This window comes from Glossina fuscipes, unplaced genomic scaffold (assembly GCF_014805625.2).
Source record: "Glossina fuscipes isolate IAEA_lab_2018 unplaced genomic scaffold, Yale_Gfus_2 112, whole genome shotgun sequence".
NCBI lineage: Eukaryota > Metazoa > Arthropoda > Insecta > Diptera > Glossinidae > Glossina > Glossina fuscipes.
In genome coordinates, this window is record NW_023998455.1 from 3,670,583 (window position 1) to 3,694,309 (window position 23,727).

The 23,727-nt window shown below is 34.3% G+C and overlaps 4 protein-coding genes across 4 annotated transcripts in view; all 4 read left to right on the plus strand.

The window, feature by feature from the left end:
* Positions 1 to 887: 887 nt before the first annotated feature.
* Positions 888 to 4,474, plus strand: LOC119639272. The gene is made up of 7 exons (XM_038036563.1): positions 888 to 1,047; positions 1,139 to 1,752; positions 1,834 to 2,090; positions 3,523 to 3,669; positions 3,749 to 3,859; positions 3,934 to 4,091; positions 4,164 to 4,474. The coding sequence occupies exons 1-7, from the start codon at positions 888 to 890 to the stop codon at positions 4,472 to 4,474; spliced, it is 1,758 nt and encodes a 585-aa protein (XP_037892491.1).
* A 1,250-nt stretch (positions 4,475 to 5,724) lies between these two features.
* Positions 5,725 to 9,448, plus strand: LOC119639273. The gene is made up of 8 exons (XM_038036564.1): positions 5,725 to 5,911; positions 6,001 to 6,305; positions 6,657 to 6,962; positions 7,041 to 7,303; positions 7,371 to 7,517; positions 7,603 to 7,713; positions 8,916 to 9,070; positions 9,132 to 9,448. Exons 1-8 carry the CDS (start codon positions 5,725 to 5,727, stop codon positions 9,446 to 9,448), a joined length of 1,791 nt encoding a protein of 596 aa, XP_037892492.1.
* Positions 9,449 to 12,329: 2,881 nt separating this feature from the next.
* On the plus strand, positions 12,330 to 16,744 carry LOC119639276. Its single transcript, XM_038036568.1, has 8 exons — positions 12,330 to 12,519; positions 12,574 to 12,872; positions 12,944 to 13,249; positions 14,369 to 14,622; positions 14,687 to 14,739; positions 14,920 to 15,016; positions 16,196 to 16,353; positions 16,431 to 16,744. Exons 1-8 carry the CDS (start codon positions 12,330 to 12,332, stop codon positions 16,742 to 16,744), a joined length of 1,671 nt encoding a protein of 556 aa, XP_037892496.1.
* Positions 16,745 to 20,711: 3,967 nt separating this feature from the next.
* The window catches only part of LOC119639277, a 4,281-nt gene continuing 1,265 nt past the window's right edge, over positions 20,712 to 23,727 (plus strand). Inside the window, exons 1-5 of the mRNA XM_038036569.1 lie at positions 20,712 to 20,886; positions 20,967 to 21,274; positions 21,367 to 21,672; positions 23,180 to 23,454; positions 23,544 to 23,690. Of these exons, the coding sequence (XP_037892497.1) occupies positions 20,712 to 20,886; positions 20,967 to 21,274; positions 21,367 to 21,672; positions 23,180 to 23,454; positions 23,544 to 23,690 (1,211 nt within the window). The remainder of the gene's footprint in view (positions 20,887 to 20,966; positions 21,275 to 21,366; positions 21,673 to 23,179; positions 23,455 to 23,543; positions 23,691 to 23,727) is intronic.

A 23,727-nucleotide genomic window follows, 5' to 3' on the forward strand; every position in this document is an offset into this window, starting at 1 on the left:
ATTCGTCCAAAACATTGATAGATCAGTGTTGAAAATGAGCCAAAGTGGTCGAAGTACCTACCGCCTACAGTATCAGGCAAATTGAGAACATCTCTGCGTTTTTCAAAAGGAATAAAAAAATGCGTTTTTTCTTCATTAATTATAAACTCGGAATAAAAGTGGAAAAGTTGCCTCTGCGCGTGGTCAAACTTTCCGATTTTTGTTCAGGTACTGCAACATCGTCTACAGAATGCATGTTCAATTTTTTGTAGATTTTTGTAGAACTGCTCTGGGTAATGAGTAATGAGTAAAAAGACGCATTTTTGTATCTCTTTTTTAAAAACAGAGATATTCTCATTTTAGGTGGTACCGTAGGCGTGTCCTTCGACAATCTGCGTGCAAGAACTTTCAATGTTTTTGCTGAATTCGAACTCAGGGAAATGTTTACAACAGACAATATACGGACTGACAGACCGACGTGCGTAAATCGATTTAGAAATTGATGCTGATCAAGATAAATAAATATACTTTGCGGGATCCGTGAAGCTTCCTTGCTGGCGTTGCAAACGTTTTGATAAAATGAATATACCCCTCATCCTACTGACAATTTCTCATACAATTTTCAACACTATTCACACTCATGTTTTATGTTTTATTATTTTTTTCTTTTTCATCCAGTCAATTTATTTTTTTAGCTTCATTTAATAAGGGAACGTTTTGAACTGCGATTTTTTTTTTTTTTTAAATACATAATAATTTTTATTGTTTTATATTTTACGCGGTTTTTTTCTAATTTTTTTTTTTGCAAGTGAAGCGAAAATATTTGGAAGTCGAGATTTGTGGTTTTTTTTTTTCTTTTGAGAGCGGGAATAATTGCCTTAAAGAGATTACCTAATTAATAAATCAAAATGGCGACTCCGGTACTAGCACCTAAGCCCGTACATCCAACGCCAATGCGTAATCATGGATTGCTGGGCATATCGTATGTACGACAGCATATGATGGTCGATGATCGATGGGCGGCTAATGCTCTTATTGAGGAATTTCACGATATGGCCAATCTATTGAGTGGGTAAACGAAATAAAAGTGAATATTTTGTTATATCATGGTTTTTTTTTTGCTTTTTTTTTGTTTTTTTATCTTTGAATATTTGTTTAGCAAAGCGGTTAATATTTAAGAATCTAGAGACTAATGCTTATCGCAAGACATTGAAAAAGTCGGCCCGTCGTTTGCGTATACAATGTCGGGATGGTCGCAGTCTGTTGCAGAATGTTATGAACGGTGATAATATCGCTGCTATAAGAAATGTATTAATCAATCATAAGGACATGCAACGTTTATATCAGAAAATGAACGTTTTTCAAGTCGTCGATAATATTAATCAACGGACATTTGTTATGCGTAAGGAACGTGATCGTTTAAATCATCGTTTGGCTCGCTTAAAAGATGAATACAAACGAGATCTATTGGAGCGGGCAACAATTGAGAATCGCATTAAATATCAAAACGAATTCATATTGGAGGAGGAATTTCGTATGCGTGAATTTACGAAAAAAATCGAAAATTCAGATGTCCGCCTGACTGCCATACGTACGATTAATTCAACATATAAGAAAATTATTCAGATTTTACGGCATGACGAGATTTTCTATGAACCGATACTACGTTCTTTGTCCCGCGACATTGATGATCAGGCGTCCTTCATTAAACATATTCTTTACTTAGGAATGCCCGCAATAGCGAAATTTAATCAATTAAGTGAAGAGTTTCGAGTAAGTGATACACCAAGTTGAATATATGAAAGAGGGAAAATTTTTCTATATAATATCCTTTTCGATATACGAATTTCTTAGCAAATGGATGAAAAATCGCGCAAATCAACTCAATTTAAACTATCAGTTATAATGGGTTTTAAACGAACAAGTTTAAAACGTTTCTCCAATCTTGCAAAGCTGCCGAAAGAAAATGTGGTCGTTAATATCTCGAAGCGTTATACTAGAGAGACGAAAAGCATGCTAAAATTGAAAGAGCAATTGGAAGAAATTGAAATAATAATTAAGAAAATCAAAGTAGCGACCTTATGTTCAAGGGCAACTGAAATATTTCCGAGGTATGCAAATAAAAAGACACAATTTTTCCATATTAACGATTCCTTAAGTTATCCTCGTTTTTGAAAGGAAATCCCTTTATCTTAATTACATTTTTTAAGATATCAAGTTTTTGCGTGGGTGTCTTTCAATATTCGTAGGTATCTTTTGCGAAATATAATCGAGTTCTAGATCATTTCACTGCCCTGACATTAGTAATGCGTTCGAGAAGTTTGATCGTGCATCAGTTATCACTAGTTGGGCGGATAGTGCAAGCGTGGCGCTTAGAAGACGTTTAAGAACTTTAAAAAAAAAGCAGTTCGGTTGCATTGAGACTGCTTTAATTTCTTCTTAGCTTTCTAAAATCTAAGGTCTGCTCTCTCTTTGCTTTATTTATTTATTCATTTTTTTTTTTTGTATACTGAGGAACAGCTTCTTCGATTGCTATGCTGGAGTTTGGATTTTAATTCTTTAACGAGCAGAATATTCGTTTTCCAAAGGACCCTTTTATATCAATTCGTGTGTGAATGCGTGAGACGCAATGTTAGAATGACAACAAGAAAAGAAATACTTCAATGTTGTCATGTTTAGAATAGTGGTGACTCTAATTTTTGATACGATCAGTATCTAGGTTCTCGACGTTTCTGACCATTCCCACTCATCTTTCGTTAAAAAATTCTTCGCATCGTCCCCTGAAATATCTTATATCTTCCTCTCCAATTACCAGTGGTAATCAAGAAGTCAAAACCGCATAAATCATGAAAAACATTCTGAGATCATAACACTTTATCAGTTGTGTTGGGTTGGAATCCATCACCTTCACTCAACGTCTTTGGTTGAGCTTTTCTCGAGCTTTAAAGCGGCAAGTTTTGATTTTGAAATTTTTATATCTTGAAACTGAAATTATCCTTGGACACGTTCCTTGCCACAAGGATCGTTTTTAGTACACGTTAAAATGCATTTGCATGCCTAGGCCCATCTTTTAAATTAATTTATAAAAATCCATATATATTAATAGTTATTATCCCTATTTTAGGAGATGTTGTATTGTTTACAATATCGTTGTAGCCGTTTACCGATAATGGTACACGTGGTATAATACAATATAGTTTTTTCTCTCACAAATGCAAAAAAAAGCATTTATTTGCATTTATTAAACTTGTTACCGTGTACCGAGACCTGTGCATGTCGTATAGCAATGGTATCGACTTGTTTGCACCTTGACATGGAAAAAATTGTAAAATACTTGTTAAACTTTATTTTATATTCTAAACAGCATTGTGTGTAAACTGACTAATGCATGCAGAATATTTCAAAAAAAAAAAAAAAAAAAAAAAAAAGGAATTATTTTAAATTTTTTCAAGTCTCAGATAAATAAAAAGAGGTTAAATTTTTAGTGTGGTACAATATATATTTAGCAAATGAATTTTTTTATATACTCTCCATGTAAATTAGAATAAAAGTCCAAATGGAACATAACATAAAATTGATGAAAAGGAATGAAATCGGAACCATATCGAATGAGTTTTTAATCTTCAAAAATAAAGTCGCCGAAGAACAAGAAAGTGTTCTACTACACAATTACTTTGAGGAGGAAGAAGAGTAAGTTGTATTGAATAAACCAAATTTCATAGAATACATAATAATAACTAATTATTTCATTTTGTCTCTTTAATCTTAGTCGAATAAATCGGATTAGATTTCTAGAAGAAGCCATAACAGTTGAGGATCGTAAAGAAGCGACAATAATAAGGCATATGAAACATCGGACAGATACTTTCGTTGTGTTAAGGTGAAGGCTAATAGAATTCTATGCATATTTTTTTGAAAATTTCTTAAATGTATGCTTAACTAACTAAATGCCAGATACACTTTATGGAATCTCCTCGATATATTAAGATATGTGGATAAGCCGTCCCGTATTGTTCCGTTACAATATCCGAATACATATTTAAAATTACCGTTATTAAAATTTGATATGCTAATAATGCGTGCTTCAGCTCCCCCGGCATTTGAACAGAATAGTAAGTAATATAAAGTTTATATAAAGATGCGGAGCGTGTTCATATTACCATCGATTCGATTTCTTCTTTAAGCTAAGGCAATGTTATCAATGGTAGAACGTAAGTTAACAATCTTAATGAGTGCATATAAATATTTATTGGGCCGTCAAAATATACAAATGACACCAACGCAAATGAGAGCGTTCTGGAGAACTTATCACGAGGGATTCCTAGAAATACAAAATGTGACAGACGAGAAGGAAGCCATGCGCGATAAAAACAACCTTGAAGATGGACAAGAGATCTTCGAAGATGCTAAACTGCTTCAAACTGTACCAAATCGTAAACAAATTAAAGCACAAAGCGCTAGAATTGTTGAAGAGCTTTCAAAGAAAGAAGATTAAGATGTGACACATCCATTAGGCAGTTATGTCAACAATGTTGAGATTCATTGTTTTTTTTTTTTAAGAAATTTTTCATAATAAAACATTTTTTTTTATTGTTTTGTACATGTTTCTGTTCAGACTCTATTGGTTAGTTACTTTATGGTGTTAGTCATATTCCGAAAAATTAAAGATGATATGTCCTGGGCGCTTCTTGCTTAATGAACGATTGAGAAAAGAACTGGCGCGAAGTTAGTTCATAGTGTGCGTTTGCTGAGCGGTGAATTCTCTTTACGATTGGTTCGCGCCTTTGCTAAGATAACTGATAGTTGGGTGGTATTTAAAACACAAGTTTTAAGAGAACTAAAGAAGTATAGAAGATAAAAACAAATAAGAAATGGAATGATTTAAACCTATTTTTAAAAGCGCTCGTCCATGGGTCAAAGCCCGTCAATGTGCCAAATTTCATCAAAGTTTCTCAAAAATTGTGATCTGTAGCTTGAACGCAAATTTACATGGACAGACATCAGACGGATAGACAGGCAGGCAGACAGTCGATCTCTGTCCCCCCTAGATCGATTCAGTTTCTGAATTGATTTGATTCAGAATTTGTTTCCGAAGCGATTGATGTAATCAAAGTCGGGTCTGCTTTAAGCCCTTCTGCTTGTTACCTATACCCGAACAAAGCTAATATAATATATTCTTTACCGCGAATGGTGTAGGGTATAAAGACTTGACTCTGTTTTTTTGTCTTTTCTCACAAGCTTTCAAAAGAAAAGAAGCCACAAAGAATTTTCCGAAGCCTCCTTCAGATATTACCATTTGTTCTATTTATTAATTTTTATTACGCGCTTTTTATGTGAAAATCGAAATCTGTCCTCTTACTGTTATGTGTGGGCGATATTTTAGTAAGATTTCAATTGCTACCACGACTCGTCGCTACCGTTAACCGTTAATCGACAAATATGGCATCTTCAGAACTACAGTGCACTTTCTTTTTCGAATATTTGTCGACTTTTCAATTTTATTCCCTCTTTCGATTCCATATTCTTACGTTTGGTTCAAAAGAATTTCGTTTGCTTTTTTGTTTTTCATTTTCATTTCCATTTTTTTTTTTTTGTTTTTAGAAATATTTCGCTAATTAATTTGCATTTGACTTGCATTTTCGCGTTTCCTTCTTATTGTTTATCTCGTTTTTGGGAAAAGTTTCGAGATAATTTTGGTTTTATTTTCGGTTTTACAATTTGGCGAAATAAAAGTGTAAAGGAATAATGAGCACTGGAAATCTGGGAAAAAATTTGCATGTAGATGTATCACAGAGGCCAGCTTATACATCACGACCTGCAATGTCTCATGGTCTTCTTGGTGCGCAATATGTAACGCAACACATGATGATTGACGATAATTGGAGTATTCAGCAATTGATCGATCAATTCGATGATGTAAAAAGAGTGATGAGTAAGTTTGCGGAAAAGGATTGACAGAACAAGAAAGAAAAAAAATTAGAAAAATAATCGCATTTTTCTTTCTTTTTTTTTGCTGCCTAGAAACCCATGAAACAATTAAACAGATACAGAAGAGAGCCGTAACATTTCGGGTAGATAAAGTAATCAGAAAGTTGCGGACTCAAGTGCACAATGGTCGCCTCTTGTTAAATCTTCATAGATATCATACTAATAAACAAGTAATGCAGTATTTAGAAGGTGATAAAGCAAAAACTCGTCTTTATCAAAAACTACCACTGCATGAGATCAGTGAATCAATTGATCACCAGACTTTTGTCATGCGGAAAGAACATGATCGTTTAATGTTTCGGAAAGAAAAGTTAGAAGAAAAATTACATACGTTACTGGTAAGAAAATTTAATTAGAACAAGTAAGAACGTTATAGAATGGACCAAAGTAAGCAACTATTAAATACCTTACATTATGCTACAGTCGTTCATATAACGACTTATCCAAATAAGCCGTTATATATGGAAACTGAACAAGAAAACAAGATGGACATACGGACAGACAAGGTTAAATCGATACGGGTTGTGATCGATTAAACCTGTGGGTGAGTCCGTATCACATCCTTCTAAGTGTTGCATTCATTCACACAAAACGTATTACAGTGCTGTACCATAAGCGGTATAGGGTACAAAAAATCAAAAAAAAAACAATTTTATTTTCTTTCGCCTTTCCGAATTAAATAATTGCAGTATGAAAAAGCTACATTAGAAAATCACACATTGTTTCAAACATATTATGAAATTGAAGAGGGGAAAAAGAAGGCAGCATTTAAGAAGAAACTTGCAGCTTCTGCGATCAGATTGAAAGCGGCGCAAACAATAAATTCGACTTATAAGAAAATAATTGAAGTGCTTTTGAAAGATGCAACCTACTACGACGTAATAATTCGGTCATTGGTAGATGATATTAAAGATCAAGATAATTATGTTAATTATATACTCGATGTTGGTAAACCGGCTTTTGCACTGTTCCGTGTCTTAAGCCTTAACTACGTAGTAAGTAATAGATTTGATTTCTCTACTTCTGTTTTGCCATTTTTTTTTTTTTTTGCTTTCCCCGCCCCCCACTTACAGAAACGACGCGATAAAGTTCAGAAAACGTTGCGAAAATTCAATGAGAGCTTACAGAGGAATACGATAAAACTACGAAGAGGAAGTAGTGGATTTTTGGAAGCAAATGCTACTAAGAATTTGGATGTATTTAATATTAGGGAACGTTACGAACGTTCTTCGCAAAGTATGCGCGCGATGGAAAAACACTTGGAGATAGTTACCAACATGATTAGAGACTTAAAAACAGCTACGCTGACTTCAAACTCAACAAAAATTTATAAAACGTGACTATTAACATTTTCCTCCGTTTATTGCATTTACATTTATTAATAATATTTCATATGCATTTAGGATAAAGAATCAACAACCAATTAATAGATTTATGCATAAAGAGATTCAATTGGATGACTTGCGATACAAAACAATGATAATCAAGAAAGAAATTAACGAAACCGCAAGAGTTATTATCTATCATAATTTCAATGTTCCCCAGATGAAGTAAGTTTATCACCTCACATTTATTTTATGAAAGGATACGAATACGAACGAAATTATTGAAGTGAATATTCAATTTTTTATCAAGCATGGGTCGCAAAGCATGGCTATTAAAAGCTGCCATAGAAGGTCAAGATATGTACGGAGCCCGGATCAGTAAGCACATGAAAGAACGTTCAAAATTATTTGTACTGATACGGTAAGTAATTTTTTAATGTAACAATATTTACTTCTTATCTGAAATATGCGTGGGTATAAGGGGTAACTTGACTTGTTTACATCATTCGGAATGCAATGATTTCAAGCAAAAACGATTTGTCCTTACATCATTCTTAGGATAGGTGTTGGTATGGATAGTAGCATTCATTAATAAGGTTAAGAGATCTTATAAAGTCTATGTGTAATGTATCGATCCGAGAGAGAGAGAGGAAAAGAGAGAGGGAGAGAGAGAGAGAGAGAGAGAGAGAGAGAGAGAGAGAGAGAAAGAGCTACATTCGCTCTGCTCTAACTGTGCCAGATTAGTAGAATCAATCGATGGAACTCGGACTGGCTTTCAGGAATGTATGCGCGTACTTTGTATGTAGACAGATCACTTTTGATCTCTTTTTTTGCAAACACTTTTATGTGATCTTGTAAGATTAGAGAGATTTTAGACGATCTTGACCAAGTCTGAAAACGAATGCGTTTCGAGCTATACATTAAAAAATGCGACAGTTACTCTCGCCCAAAAACTACTTATCCTTCCATCCTCAAACCTATGCCGCGGCTTCTTAAATATATCTCCGCAGAAGGGGGTTTCCGTTCGGACACTATGACATGGGCTTGCGTTGATGCTCCTCAATACTTTGTGTTCTTTCGTGCATTAACTGCAATAAACACCAACCGCTTTCTAGTCCATACGGAATTTCCGTCCGTAATGTCTGACTTACATGCTGACATTTCAAACGGGCAAAAAACATATCGTCGGCGTCTTGTATAAGATCACAGACACCCTAAATAGCTAGCGTGCACCCGTGGTTGGGGACTAGCTGAGTCATTTAAAAGTGCACCTGACCGAGTCGAATGATTAGGTTTGGGTGATTGGAAATAGTGCGAAACAATTGCAATTCCTCGTAGAGCATTCGGCGCTTGTCTGTGTTTATGCGCTACACGCCACTATGGAAGAATAACTTTCGTATATGATTATGAAAACGTGGACCCAAATTGATAACCAGAGATGAAATATTAATACGTAGGATATTTTGACTGCATGTGCCTTCGATTTAAAAACTCGCTTGAAAAATACAGAAAGAGATGTTTAATTATTCGTCTTTCTGGAAACTAGTATTTTATTATTATGAATGTGTCTATGTGTGCATGCGTTTTGCATATTTATCTGTTCTTTTTGGCTTTGACCCTTAGGTTTACTCTTTTTCATTTATTTGATATGTTGCGTGTTGTAAACGCACCCATTCCAAGGCCAATATTGAACTATCCGAACGCGGACTTGGAATTGCCATTACTAAGATTTGAGCAATCTTTGATGTTTCGTCCTCCAGCGGCTTTCGAAGAAAATCGTAAATTTTTCATATTTTTACATGTATTTACATATGTTTGTACTTTATATTTTTTTTGCAGTTGAGAGACTGATGGCTGTTATTAAAAAAAAATTAGCCATTTTGATGAAAAGATTTATCGGACTGAGATTGAATGAGAAGACTATAGAAAAGTTTAATGTTATTTATCGTAAAACTCTTGTGGCAACAAGTAACGTTGATGAGGATGATGATCTCATTATGTTCGAGCCTCATGGTAAAGGTGAAGATGTTGAAACAGAGGACGAAGGCGATTTAGGCAAAAGCTGGGCCAATGTACCAAACCGTCAAAGAATTAAACAGATTAGCGCTAAAGTTCTTGAAGAAAATCTAAAAAGGCCCTTAGTAGACGAAGACTAAAGATAAGGAACAAAATAAATGCAAATATTGGAGTGGGAAGAAATCATTAAGTCTCTCCGCAATAATTGTAGAAATTTTCTTCCTTATTTTTTTATTCGGTTTTTCTTTCTTCATATCAATTATTTATTCATTTTCAAGCGTATTTATTAGTTTAAGAGAAAAATTTGTCGAAGAGAAATTTAAAAGAAAAGAAAAAAAGTTTTTTAAGAAAAAGAGATCGCTACATTATTTGTGACGATAAAAATTTCAAAATATTTTAAAAATTCAAAAATTTATAAATTTTAAAAAATTTAAACAAATTAAAAAAAAAATAAAAATTATTACAAAATTCGACAAAGCCATAAAAATTAAAAGAAAAAATTTGAAATTAAAAAAGTCTTAATTAAAAAAAAAAAAAAATAAATATAAAAAAGATTTTCTAAAAAGTATAAATTCAAATATCTGAGATTTTCGTGATTAAGCCTTTGACAATTTTCAGAAGAGAGAACCTAACTGGTGCGACACAATACAAACATGATATCTCCCTCCAAGTAGTATTGCCAAGTTAATTATATAACACGTTTTAAATGAGTGGAACTATGGCTATTTTCATTTGAAGAAAAGCGCTGATCGTGATTAAGACCTGGCAGTATTATTTTGATGCGTCTGTCTCTTTCACATTCATTTTCGTCCTTTAAATTATCACTTGTTTTAAACGTCTTTCTGAAAAACGTTTTCATTCCAAAAATGCTTTCAAAGGACGTGGAGTTTTAAGTTTGTGCGGACATATGTAATCCCCAGAAGGACTTAAGAGAGACCCAGATTTTATTACATCGATCGATTTAGAGTCATTTTCTGAATCGATCTAAGCTTGTTTGTCTGTTTGTCTATGTACTCTTGTGTTCAACCTGCAGGTCGCAATTTTCGCGATATATCGATAAAAACTGCTACACGGACGCCATATGGGCGAATCCTACTGGAAATGATGTGGATCGGACCGCATTTCCGACCACTTTCTATTCGTTTAATTTTGATAAGCCCTTATATGAAAACTAAGTATGAATAGATGCCCATGACGTGATCCAAATTTAGCAAACTAGTTAGTTAACATTTTGTATATCTTGTATATATATTTGTATATGAGGACTGAGATATCTAAGGGTCGGTTTTGTCCAACTATAGCATTTTTAAGTGTTTCATTAAACGATTTCCGCATATCGCAGCAACAGATTATATTATGGTGTATTATTAGGTAAAGTTTCTTCAAATTTTTTATCCTGTTAAAGTTGTCTTTGGTTCATTGCGCAACCCTCTCTAATAGGGTGATCAACAACAAAATTGGTTAACGAAGTTTGCATATAATTTTGCATTACGTTGACTATCTAGCGTTAAGTGAATTATAGAATGAAAAAAAAATTTTGAATGGTCGTAAATGAGAGAAAAGTTTCAATTACAAGCAGCAATGTAATACATAGTATCTGAAGTACATTTTTAGACATAATAACAGATCTTAAAATTTCAAAGTATCGTCAAAAGGAAACATTTTTCACCGATTTTCACTGGATGGATCGAGGTCTAACCCTGTAGACAGCGATTAGGGTTTCCAAATCTCTTTAATTTCGGCTGGATTGTGTTGCGATCCTGGAAGCCATCCGCTTAGCGAATACTCAATCGCAGAAAAAATTTCTTATTGTGTCAGCCAATAAATCTGTCTCTTTCAAATCTGAGGTATTTTGTTTTCATTTTCTTTAGGCGCGTAGTCACACGGGAATGCAGATAATATTGCGTCTTCCAGACCACTATATATCAAGAGTCTTGCTCTGGTTTCTCCTTATTTGACGGCAGTCGACAAGAAGTACTCCGTCTGTTTTGCCAAAAACACTGAAATAATTCAACTTATGATCGTCACTTATCGTCACTATTTACTTCCGCCATCAAATATAATAATATCTTGGTTTACAAATTGTAGTCTCAGGCGAAACATTATTTGCCTTGTTAGTAGGCTGATCTTTAATTACCCGAAATGCAATGGTCGCCTATTCAAAATTAACAGAGCGAGGTTTTGTAACCTTTTATCACTTCTATTCGCCTTTCCATCCCTTCGCAAATTGTCTACGTGTAGTCTTTATGATCGTGATCACGGTGTTTTTGACATATTGCTTTCACGTAATTTAGCGGCTTACACCGTTATCTTCCTTTTTTTTTACAAATCTGCCAACAACACATATACTTCCACTACTGCACGCCCTCTTTTACTTTTGCAATTTTCAATTCTTTCATAAAACTCTTGTCTTCTTCTTCACAGGATTAGAAGAAGAAGACTTCTCGAAGAATAATTCCTTCCAAAGATGATATATAAAATAAGACAACATAACTGACTTGAAACTCGCGAGATATAATATTGATTCGAGTCACGTGACGGACGTCATAACGCGTATAACTTCTACGTGCACGCCTGTATAGTGTACATTTATGTCAACCAGAGAACTTCGTGCTTACACAATAATGCGAATCTTCGAAGAAGACGGAATTTTCGTGAATTTTTTTCACTCAACTTTACCCATCGTCTGTTGTTGATTTGCTCATCCACGGCAGAAGAAGAAGAAGAAGAAGAAGAATATATTATTTATAGAAAATAAATTATGAATACTCTTTCAGAATTATATGTCATTCGATCTGATTCGTTTGTGCGTTCGTTTTGAAAAGGATTTCGTATTTAATTTTTTTCGTTTTCTTTTTTTTTTGCTGTTTCGCAAATATATTTTGCTGAATATTTATTAATTTAGATTAGCTTTCTCGTTTTTTGTTTTTTTTTTTCGCAATATTTTCGTGAAAAGTTACGCGAATTTTTGAAATTTCATTACAATAATATTGAGTGAAGACAACAAACAGCGGCATTAGAATGGCGGCATATAGTTCGAAATTTTCCGCTCACCGTGAACAAACATTAAGTAAACTAACGAATGCTTATAGGCCTATAGTTAGTCATGCCTTCCTTGGTCTCAATTTTGTGAAACAACACATGATGAGTGATGGTAGTTGGTGTTTTCAACATTTAGTGGATCAAATGGAACAATTTAAAAGGATGATGAGTAAGTAGCGTCAGAGAAAGTGTGATAAGGAATAATTTCCGCTTTAATATTTAGAGACTTATCAAAGTGTTAGCAATTTGGAGAAGAAAGCCGAGTCGGCAATGTATAAAGAAGTTCTACAGAAATTACGAAATAATGTTCACGATGGTCGTCTGTTATTGTGTGCGTGCAAAAATCAAAAACAAACAGGATCAAATAATTTCAAAGATAAGACGAGTGCCCGCCTATACAAAGACATGTCTCTACTTGAGATAAGCGAAAGAGTAGATCAGCAAAGTTTCGTCTTGCGCAAAGAATATGATCGCTTACAATTTCGTTGCGGAGAATTGAAACAGAAATTGCACTCCTTAGTGGTAAGGATGAATACATCTGAACAAAAAAGCAGAAACATTTCGATTGATCTTTTCTGCATTTTTTTACTTAGCTTGAAAGGGACTATATAAGGACTCGTATAGTGTTTTTCAACAATTTCCCATTGGAGGAGGGCGAGAAAGCCAAATTATGCCGTAATAAAATTCAAGCTAGTCGTATAAGATTAAAAGCGGCCCAGACGATAAACATAACTTATAAGAAAATAATTAAAATACTAAGAAACGATGCCAACTACTATGAGCCAATTATTCGATCATTGATCAACGATATCAAGGATCAAGAAGGTTACATTAATTTTATAATTGGTGTCGGAAATCCGGCTCTTGAGCAATTTCGTAAACTGAGTAATTTCCATACCGTAAGAGAAATTCAATTTTTTAATTATATTAATCCTTAAATGTATGAATTTATTTATCACGCGTTCTTCCATAAGACCTTCACAAAGTTATTCAGTTTCCTTTAAAAATTATGTCGATGTTAACTGTTTCGCTTATGTTATAAATTTTCAGCAAGGCATTAAGCTTATTTTCAGTCTCTTCTCCCAATCATATTCGCGTAGACTTTATCAATAAGTGACATTCACATAATCCCAGCTGCCAGAAGATTGTTTTCAAGACTTATTCTTTAACTGACTCTGGCTTACGGATAGTGTCACTGCTATATACTATTTTCTATATTTCGAGCAGTAAAATTTCAGATAATTTTTCTCAAGACTTATTCAACCATACACTCTCTTGTCCGTATGGATTGTTTACAACCCACTTAAGTAGAGAATGAAAACATTTTTACTCCTAACACTTGCTCACAAGAAAAACAATTTTTATCTAACAAATGGAGTAATATTAATATCAGCGTATTGCGTAAGGAGTAGCTTTAGGGGAGTATTCTGGAAGCAACGAGCAGACTACGCTAATATTGATGACACTATATCTATTAGAAAAGTTGAAGTTGAAAGGTCCTGTGAGACAGTGTTACCGAGAGAAGATATTTTCACTCTCTACGTTAGTAGATTGCCTAAGAACAAGGCGCTATTCCACAAGCAATAGCGTAAACGTAAGATACTTTTGGCAATTAAAGTGCAGCGACAATTTCGTAACCGCAGAGACCGTCTAAGTTTAACGTAGTCCATGTGCAATCTTTTTATAAAATATCAAAACCAGTCTAAAATAAATTGCAATTCTAATATATGTACCTGCTCAGGAAAAGCATACCAATAATCCATTCGTAAACCTAATGGAACTCGAGAATTTTATTATTATTGATTAAAGCAAACAAGAAAGTTCAGGGATTATAAGCTTTTTAAGACCCAATCAGACTAAGATATTCAGTGATTGCTTTCACTTCTTCTGTCCACCGCATTTTATCTAAATTTATTTCATTTAAGTTCAAAGTTCTTAACAAAAGAAATAAGAATTAAATTTTTCTTCTTTTACTTTGTTTATTGTTTTTTTCTTTGGTTTTTTTTTTTTTAATGTAGAGGAAACGCGATGCAACGCAGAGAACTTTGACACGATTCTACAAAGATATAATGGATCATTTGCATACAGGAATTAAGAAAACTGGTCGTCCTTCTGCGAATAAGGTGGCGAGTGCATCAGAGCTGATTAATCGTTATAATCGTTCATCAAAAGATATGCAAACATTGGAAGTGGAATTGAGCAAAGTTGAAGCTGTCATTAAACATTTAGAAACCGTTACGCTTAGCTCGCAATCGACAGAAGTCTATAGGACGTAATTAATATCTCGTACATATGTACGTAAATTGTTGTAATTAAATTTATGAAATTCTCTTTAGAATAAGAACACAATCAGGAGCTAATGCTAAATTGCAGCGCTGGTTACAATTCGGTGCGTTAGCCAATGAGATGTTGGAAATTAAAACTCAGAAGAGCGAAATTGTAAGAAATTTGCTTCGTCACAATTACAACGGATGGCCTCGAAAGTTAGCATAGTGCATTAAGCGATTGTGGACTCATTTGATATACATATTTTTGTTTTTCTCTTTTATATGTAGAAATGAATTTATAGAAAAGAAATTACGTTCAGCCATAAAACGTGAGGATGAATATGAAGCCCATTTGGTTCAACAAATGAAAGAGATTTCTCCGTACATTGTACTTATACGGTAAGAATTCTTACGTTCTCAAAATTATGGGAAGGTTTAAATAGATTCAGACAAAATGTTCCTTCATTCTAGATATATATATATATTTTTTTTTTATTATTACCCAGGAGATGTTCGCCTTGTCTTTTATAAAGATTGAAAAATGAGCCATAAATTTGTTTTTCATTGGTCTTTGGCTTTTTTATGGAGGTTGGTAAATTTAAAAAAAATCTCATTGTGAGGGGAAATGGTTTTTTTATCCTTTTTAATTTTTTATACAAAAATTAAGAACTTGTGATTCAGTTCCTCTTTACTCAAAGACATTGTTTTTCGCCTTCTGCTATTCTAGGATATAGTGCTTTACTATACATATATCTCAAGCTCTCTATCTCTCATGTGGCTCTAGCATGTTGGACGTTTGCCTTGCTAGCCTAGGAAAACTGAAATTTTCATATTCATCTCCAGTCTTTTAGTTAATCTCGAGTACTTGCGGCATTACCACATCCATTATTATTTTGTTGTCTAATCAATATTAAATTGTACATCAGTTTCTTGACTCTTCCCTAACCTAGGATATAGAATATTGCGACACTCCTTTCTCAGTTCTTATGTAATCAATCGCTATGTAGTATATCCGTTTCTGGGCTTTTACCTAACTTGGATTATAGGACTTTACAACCTCTTGCCTACTGTACGATATAGGTACGATATAGGTACGATATAGGTACGTTCCTGTCTCTGGATTCTTATCTAATCTACGATAACAGAATATTATAGAGCTGTTGCTTAATCTCGAATATAAGCCATATCCATCTCTCGGTGTTTACCTACTTTAGGATATATAATAGGATATTAGCAAATTTTTTTCTTGATTCTTATCTAATTTAGGTTATAAGAGTACATTAGTTTATTAGCTCCTACGTGATATATAATGTATGGTGTTATCATATCAACCACTCGGCGCTCACCTAACCTAGGATGGAGGACATTGCTGTATCGGTTTATAGCTTCTTGCCTAATTGCAATTACATACTATATCATTTCTTTGGCGTTTACCTAACCTAGGATATAGGACATTAACATGTCAAACGAAAGAAGTAAATTGAAATTTGCCGCAAACATTAACCCGGGCAAAGTTGGTTTATGATTAACCCTACATTTTATTGTGCATTTTTTCTTTCTTTTTATTTTCGTTAACAGGTTTACACTTTATCGCTTAAACGATATGCTACGTGTTGTGAATTATCGCTCTCGAACACCTGCTATGCGATACCCGAATGCAGATCTAAAGTTACCGCTGCTAAAATTTGAGAGCACGCCAGGACGTGCATATCCACCTTTACCTTTCGAAGAAAATCGTAAATCGAAAAATCTTCTAAACTGAATTTTTTCATGTTTTAATCTCTGTTCAAATTGTTTTGTCGTTCATTTACAGTTGAAAAACTCATGAAAGTGGTTCAAGAGAAACTCAAAAAATTATTACAAGCTTTTACTATAAAGACGCAGACCGAGAACTTGATGGAAAGGCATCGTCACATTTATAATCAACAACTTCGAAAGTCATACAAACGTTGTGATGACGAAGATAGTAATTTAGATCATTTATATCAACATTCAAGAATAAGTGATGATATTGACGAGGAGGCAAGCACAACTAAAATATGGGCTGGTGTACCAAATCGTGCAAGAATTAAACAACGCAGTGCAGCAATTATTGAGGAACAAAGAAGGCTAGTAGCCGGACACTAAAACCGAAAAACAAAGGGAAGCAACAAAATGTGTACAAATGTTGGAGTATTGAGGATAATGAATAATATCTTGAACGTATGCTTCAATAATTGTAGAGATTTTCTTCTTCACTTTACACTTTCTTCGCAAAGAAGTCGCGAACATGTTACCCAAACGTGTCGGAAGTGAAATGATACAAAAAGAATTTGTTGCATTATTATTGGACGATTTGAGAATGAATGATGAACAAGTGAAAAAAAGTAAACCCATAAAAAATTTTTATAAAAAAATAAAGGAGGAAATTAAATAAAGAGAACAAAAAAATTATAAACCATAAGAGAAAAAAATTTTAAAATAAAAAAGAAATTAAAATAAATTCATATCAAAAGCTATAAAAATTAAAATAAAAAAAAATTAAAATTGAAAAAAATTACAATTTAAAAAAATTAAAAAAATAGAATTTAACAAAAAATGTTATAAATGTTAAATCACAATAAATACGCTTTTAATTTGTATAAAAAAGAAAAGCATTTGATTTAAAAATTATTTTCCATCAGCTATCAAAGGATAAGAATGCATTCACTTATACGAAGACTGCATAGTAAACTATAAGCTCTTGATGAAGAGAACAGAATGCGAAAGTGAGTGTACCTGCAATTCTTTATCACACATGTTTGCGAGTCTATCTCTCACTTTCGCATGAACAAATTTTGCGATATAAAATATCGATCATTTGTCATAACATTCTTGGAACCTTAGCGATGTAATAGAATTCGCAATAAGTAAAATTTAGCTTCTTCTGAAGCTAAATCTAAATAAATGTAAGAAGCTTTCTTTTTTAAGAAGGAAGTCGTTTAGTACCCAATACTTCATTGATTCGCACAGGTTGGAAGACGTCGATTCGTTCATTGATTTAGGCGTTCTATTCGATTATAGGTTACGTTTCAATTTGCATATTGAGTCCTCGTTAAGCAAAGCGTGGTCCGCTCTTGGTTTTATAAAGAGGTGGTCCAAAGAGCTTGATGATCCTTATATTACTAAAAGGCTTTACACGTGTTTGGTTAGACCTATTCTTGAGTATGCCTCTGTTGTGTGGTCTCCTTCATATAGATGCTACGTTGGTTCAATTGAATCTATACAAAAGCAATTCTTGCTGTTTGCACTTAGGAATTTGGGTTGGGACCCGATTTCCCCTCTTCCACCCTATGAAGATAGGTTGCTTCTGTTATCCTTACCGTCACTCGAGAAACGTAGATTTGTTCTTGGGGTTTCCTTCCTAATCAAATTAATAAATGGTGCAATTGATTCGCCCGCATTACTTCGTGAGATTTGCTTTAATGTCCCTAACCGCTTCTCTAGGTACTTTATGTTGATAAAGCTTAGTCAATGCAAATATAACTTTGAACTGTTTAACCCGCTCAGAGTTGTTTGCAAGAACCTAAATGATGTCTATCATCTATTCTCATTAACGGACTCTTTAAAGTCTATTAAAGCAATATTGCTCAACAAGCGCGATTTACCTACGTCGTACTTAAACTGATTTAACCTTAGATTTTGTCATTATGAGTCGAAAATTAATTTGTTGTTAACAATTATCGGTTGCCAAGCTTATGCATGTTTGCGATGGCTTAGGGGTTCACTTGCAATTTGGTCCTGTATCGGTTGTGGGCGTGGCTCTATACTAATTGTGTACATGCTTTTTTTTTTTTTTCTTTCTTTTTTTTTTTCCTCCTTATTTGTTTTATTGTACTTATACTAAGTTTTATTATTAAATAATTTTAAGATTTACTTAAGAGTCAATTGAACTCGACTGCCATTTTGTTTTAGTTGAGTTTCTTGTATAAGTGGAATAAATAAATAAATAAATAAATAAATAAATAGTATTGGCAAAGTATATGTCAGCCCTTCATTTATTTCATTTATATTACGGCTGACACTATCTCATCGGTTTGGGGTGAGCATATCATACCACTGGAATACACTGCCTTTATATTTCACGGCTGAGTTTATGCAATCTCTGCATGTGCTTCCGAAAGTCCAAGAAGCGAACACAGGTTAGAGCTGATCTGCGCTCACCCCGATAGTCAAGCCAAATTAAGAGCTCTGAAGGCATAAACAGTAAGATCTAGGTTCGCGCTAGAGACCCTACAAAGTTTGAATGAGCCGGTGAAGTATAAGACATGCTATCAATATGGGTACACTGCCATTCGGGTGCGTTCGGGTGCTGAAGGCAATAAAAGTGCTCGTTGTCAAGCTAGCAAGAGGGGCCGGGGGACCGTGACAGGTACGGAACCTTTCTGCGGTGTACAAAGAAGCCACATTTATAGGCTAGTATCAGAACGGGGACAGAAATATGTAATTGGTCTTGGAAGCGAAGCACATAAGAATTGGATTGAACCGTTAGGTGAATATTTCACAAAATACAAAAAATGATTTTGAATTGATCGGTTCAATAACACGTTGATCCGTTGTAAGTAGTTCTACGTATTACGCATGCCCTAGTGTCGTTGGGCAAAACACTTTTTTTTAAGGCTACAGAAAAGTAAGCTTGCCTGAGCGCAAATATCGACAAACTAAAGCCGGGAGGCGGCTTAGAGGTATTGAAAAATTTTATGGAAGAATCCTTTGTTCAAATACTGGCCCACTGTAACGCAAAGTTAGCACTGTTCGAGTAAAAAATTAGAAAATCGCAAAACGGAGGCTGGCGTTTGTTAGCTCTTAAAAAACAGATGCCGCTCTCTCTTCACTCTGGCCTGTGTTTTATGTAAGAATGACTTTGAACATTTTAATCTTGTGCCTTGTAGACGGGTCAGATGCCTTTACGATTGTTTGAAAAACCTAACTGTAGTCTCTCTCTCCCTGTAAGTTCCCTGCGCATGTTCGTATGCCTATCTGGAAGCTTATGGCTGGAAGTTAGCTCCGGCCTGCCAAAATGATCCTGCACGTACATTAGATAACGGTCAGAAAAGAGTGATCGGAAAGGAAGAAGGGAAGCATTCTACGGATTGCGTGTTATTGTCTTTAGCGACTAAGCAAAGTAAACTTTATGGCATTTCAGCTTTAAATCCGTATCCACTGAGTTGGTAGTCGCGATCCTAACCAACTCGTCGATCCATGCCAGTGCTTGCCTAGCTTGTCTGGCTTGTCTTCCGCACAATTGATCGTCAATAGTTCATGAAGAGCAAAGTATTCGAATTTTCAGCTCTCGTGACAGATGTTGTTTTTAAAAGTTTATGCAAATATTGGCCAAAGCCATTTAAAAGATGACTACAATATAAAAATTTGATTTCATCCGATCGATTAGGTGAAATGCTTTTATTTTAGCAAAATACATTATATACTTTTTGGTCCTTGGCCCTAAGATAAATGTATAGTTTAGTTACTTGTTTTACATAGAAATTTGGAGAAATCAAAGTTTAGTCAGATTTTAAAAAAGTTCTTTTTATTTCCATTCATTTTCAATTTCAATTTTAATGTCGTTCTGATAGTATCGGAAAATTTTAAATAATTTTTGTTTTGTTTATTTGTTTGTTTGTTTGTTTGTTTATAATTTTTTTTTGTTTTTATATTTGAATCGGCGAAAAACAATTTAACGCGAGTTAAAGTCCACGACCAACGTAATAACTAAGAGGTCCACCCGAATCGAGCAATTGCAAGCGTTGGTGAAAACCGCATGATGTAAAGTGTTTTTTGAAGTAGAAAACAACAAAAAAAAAAAGTTTGAATATTTTTCGAAAACTTTTTTTTTTTTCAATTTTTATATATATTTTGAATTGTGAAAGAAAAAGAAGAATTTTGCGGATAAATTTTATAAAAAAAATTTTTCTTTTCCGATATTTTTTTTTTTACATGTGCAAAAGCAGTCCCGTTTTCCTTTTTTTTTTTTTTTTTAGAAAACGTTTTCAAGTTTGGAGATTAATTTTCGGATTGATTGGCAAAGTATCGGAAGTTGTTGTAGCCATAATTGTCACACAACTGTCATAAGAAAATGGGAAAAGGAGTGGAATTTTATCAGAGCGTTGTAAAGCCAGTACATCCCACGAACGTGAACACTCATGGACTTTTTGGCATTGAATATGTTAAGCAGCATATGATGACGGCTGATGGCTTTTGGACGCCTGGTTCAATAACTGACGAATTCTTAAAGATGACCGATTTATTAAGTATAACTAGTTTACTGTTATCGCGTTTTCGCAAGCAAAAGTACATTTTTCGATATTTTCAATGTTTTCGATGTTTATAGGAAAACGTTTACAATTTTCGAATTTAGAGAAGGTATCACAACGTAAGAGACTTTTTCATCATTATCGTGTCTTGAAGCGGCAAATTCGCAACGGCCGTAGGAAATGGGTTAAGATGATATCTGAGGATGATTCCTTGGAAGTACGTAACTTATTGACAGGAAATAAGGGAATGCAACGTTTATATCAGACGATGTCTTTGAATCAAATTGTTGATAATATTAATCAGCGTACATTCACTTTGCGTAAAGAACGTGATCGCTTGACAGCCCGTTTAGAAAATTTAAAGGCCGACTATGAGAAGGCTTTGGTTGGTTTGGCAAAGACGTTTTATTTCTTTTAAACAATAATTGAATGATTGTTTAAAGTGTTTTCCTTTTCTCTCTTATTCCATTTTTAAAGAGGGCAAAGTCCGATATTGAAAATCGAAATAGATATCATGACCTCTACGTGCTGGATGAACAATTTAAATCTTATGAGAAAAAGAAGCTACTTGTGAATTCACAAACAAGATTGGCGGCTATTAAAACGATTAATGGCAGCTATCAGAAGATAATTGCCATTTTGCGTTACGATGAAATCTTCTATGAGCCAATACTTAACTCTCTCGATAAGGATATTTTGGATCAGGAGCATTTCATTAAGCATATCCTACACTTGGGCTCACCGGCTATAGCAAGATTCTCAGAATTGAGCGAGGATTTCCGGGTAAGCTTTATAAAGACAGAAAAAAAAAAAAAAAAAAAAATTTTTCTTTAAATACTTCTTCACTACTAATACTTCGAATACGCATAACAATTGAGAAGGCTGAGTCAAATTTGCACTAGGTTCTACAATGTGTCAAGCTATAAAGCATTTAATGATGTAAACATGAAGGCTTTTGGATTTTCTTAAATTATCTTCTAAGATTCCTCCTCTCTTCCTCTCTCTCTCTCTCTCTCTCTATCTTTCTCTTTCCTTTTCTCCCTCCCTCTCTTCTCTCTCTCCTCTCTCTTCCCCTCACCCTCTCTCTCTCTCCATCTATTTATACTGTCTTCTCAATAAATGCTTATCGCCAGATGGAAACGATTCCTTTAATTTTAGGAACACTCTTCAGTTTGACTATTTGCGTTTTGCCTTCCTTTTTAATAGAGCATCACGCACAATGTACAGTATATTCTTCGTGATCGGCCGAGTTAACCTCTGAGGATTGTGCCCGTTGGCTCTTCGGTCTTGGAACGCTTATGCCGTAACTGAGGCCGACAAGAGGCCAACTAGATTCAATTGCCGAGCCATATAAGCCACACTGGCCACGTTGGCGGGATATCTGTGTTTCACAATTTTTGGCATAAATCTGAACCGAACTGTTGCAAGCATTTTCCAAATCTGTATTAAATTTTCATAATTTATTCCCACTTAAAGTGAAGTAAGTGAAACTTGGGAAAACGCTTCTTTGGATTTTCCTATTTCCATTTTTGTATATTTTTAAATCTACTTGACTTAAAACTTACTGGGACTGATGTATGGCACTCAATGTAATTTACGTAGCTTAAAAGGGCTTTGTAGAAGCTATCGCTAAAAGAAGTCTTGGCATACATGCTTGTTGCTTACGGACAAGTTTCTATTTTTCCCCTTTTTTTCTGTTTGTACGGGACCTATGACGGATGCATTTTGATATTTGCTACAATTCGCTTGTCTTAAAGAGATGATATCTTTAGAATGTAAAGTGGATGCTAGCAGAGTACGTAGAGCAGGGGGCTACTATTGGCGAAATATCGGTGTTGAGGCCATAGATCCTCTCCAATGATTCTCTCTGTGTGTAAGACGAGGACCATTTAAAGTCGTAAAGTCGCGATACATTATCGATGATTCTAAAGCGAAAGAAAGGTAAGTATTTCGTGCAGCCTATCGGTAAACCTGTGCACGGATTTTGCATGCATCTTGGGTCAAAAATCGATGTACAACCATCTCTATAGACGTTCAATGTCCGCGACGATATATTGATACGCGCGTTAGTGGAGCTTAGGTCGATAGTAGTTGTGCTAAACAAATCACATCGTTTAGAAAAAGAATAAAAATAAGAAACATCTTCGATCTATTCATTGCCTTCTATGCCTCTATGAAAAGTCTTTCGTCTTGCGAAGGCTTTATGCTGATGTGAAGTTGTGCTTGTAATAATAAAATTGTATGGGATAAATTTCTTTATATATAAAATTTAATTTTTTTTGCATTTTAGAAACAACAAGAGATGGCACGTAAGAGAACACTAGCAATGACGGAATTGGTGACAAAATTGCGATCTTCTAACAAACGAAGTAGTCTATTCCAAACACTTAGAAATGTTGATGGAGGCCACAAGGGAGGCAGCCATAAGGCTGCTATAAAATCACCATTTGTCCGCGAGACCATAAGTATGTTGGTTATGAAAACCGAGTTGAAAGCAATCGAAGAGACAATTAAGAAAATCAAATTTGCAACATTTTGCTCGAAATCGACCGATATTTATCAAAGGTTAAGTGATATTAAAATTAATTGTGAAATTACGCAAATTAAATTAATTTAAAAATTCTCTCCCATTTATATTATATTGATTTTTATAGAATGAGAGGGCAAGTGGAGTATAATTATCAACTGAGGAAAAGACTTGAAAACGATGATTTAGGTCTTGAAGCATTAGAAACTAAAGTGAAATGTGCTTCAGTATTACGCGATGTCTTAATCGATAATATCACCGATGAAGGCGATCGGTAAGTAGGAGGTGGAGAATGGTGAAAGACAGGGTGG

Coding starts and splice junctions, on each gene's coding strand:
- LOC119639272 (XM_038036563.1), top strand. CDS start 888: ATGGCGACTCCGGTACTAGCACCTAAGCCCGTACATCCAACGCCAATG. Junction 1,048..1,138: donor CGATATGGCCAATCTATTGA/GTGGGTAAACGA, acceptor ATATTTGTTTAG/CAAAGCGGTTAATATTTAAG. Junction 2,091..3,522: donor GCAACTGAAATATTTCCGAG/GTATGCAAATAA, acceptor CATGTAAATTAG/AATAAAAGTCCAAATGGAAC.
- LOC119639276 (XM_038036568.1), top strand. CDS start 12,330: ATGGCGGCATATAGTTCGAAATTTTCCGCTCACCGTGAACAAACATTA. Junction 12,520..12,573: donor ACAATTTAAAAGGATGATGA/GTAAGTAGCGTC, acceptor TTTAATATTTAG/AGACTTATCAAAGTGTTAGC. Junction 15,017..16,195: donor CCGTACATTGTACTTATACG/GTAAGAATTCTT, acceptor TTTCGTTAACAG/GTTTACACTTTATCGCTTAA.
- LOC119639273 (XM_038036564.1), top strand. CDS start 5,725: ATGAGCACTGGAAATCTGGGAAAAAATTTGCATGTAGATGTATCACAG. Junction 5,912..6,000: donor TGATGTAAAAAGAGTGATGA/GTAAGTTTGCGG, acceptor TTTGCTGCCTAG/AAACCCATGAAACAATTAAA. Junction 6,963..7,040: donor TCTTAAGCCTTAACTACGTA/GTAAGTAATAGA, acceptor CCCCACTTACAG/AAACGACGCGATAAAGTTCA.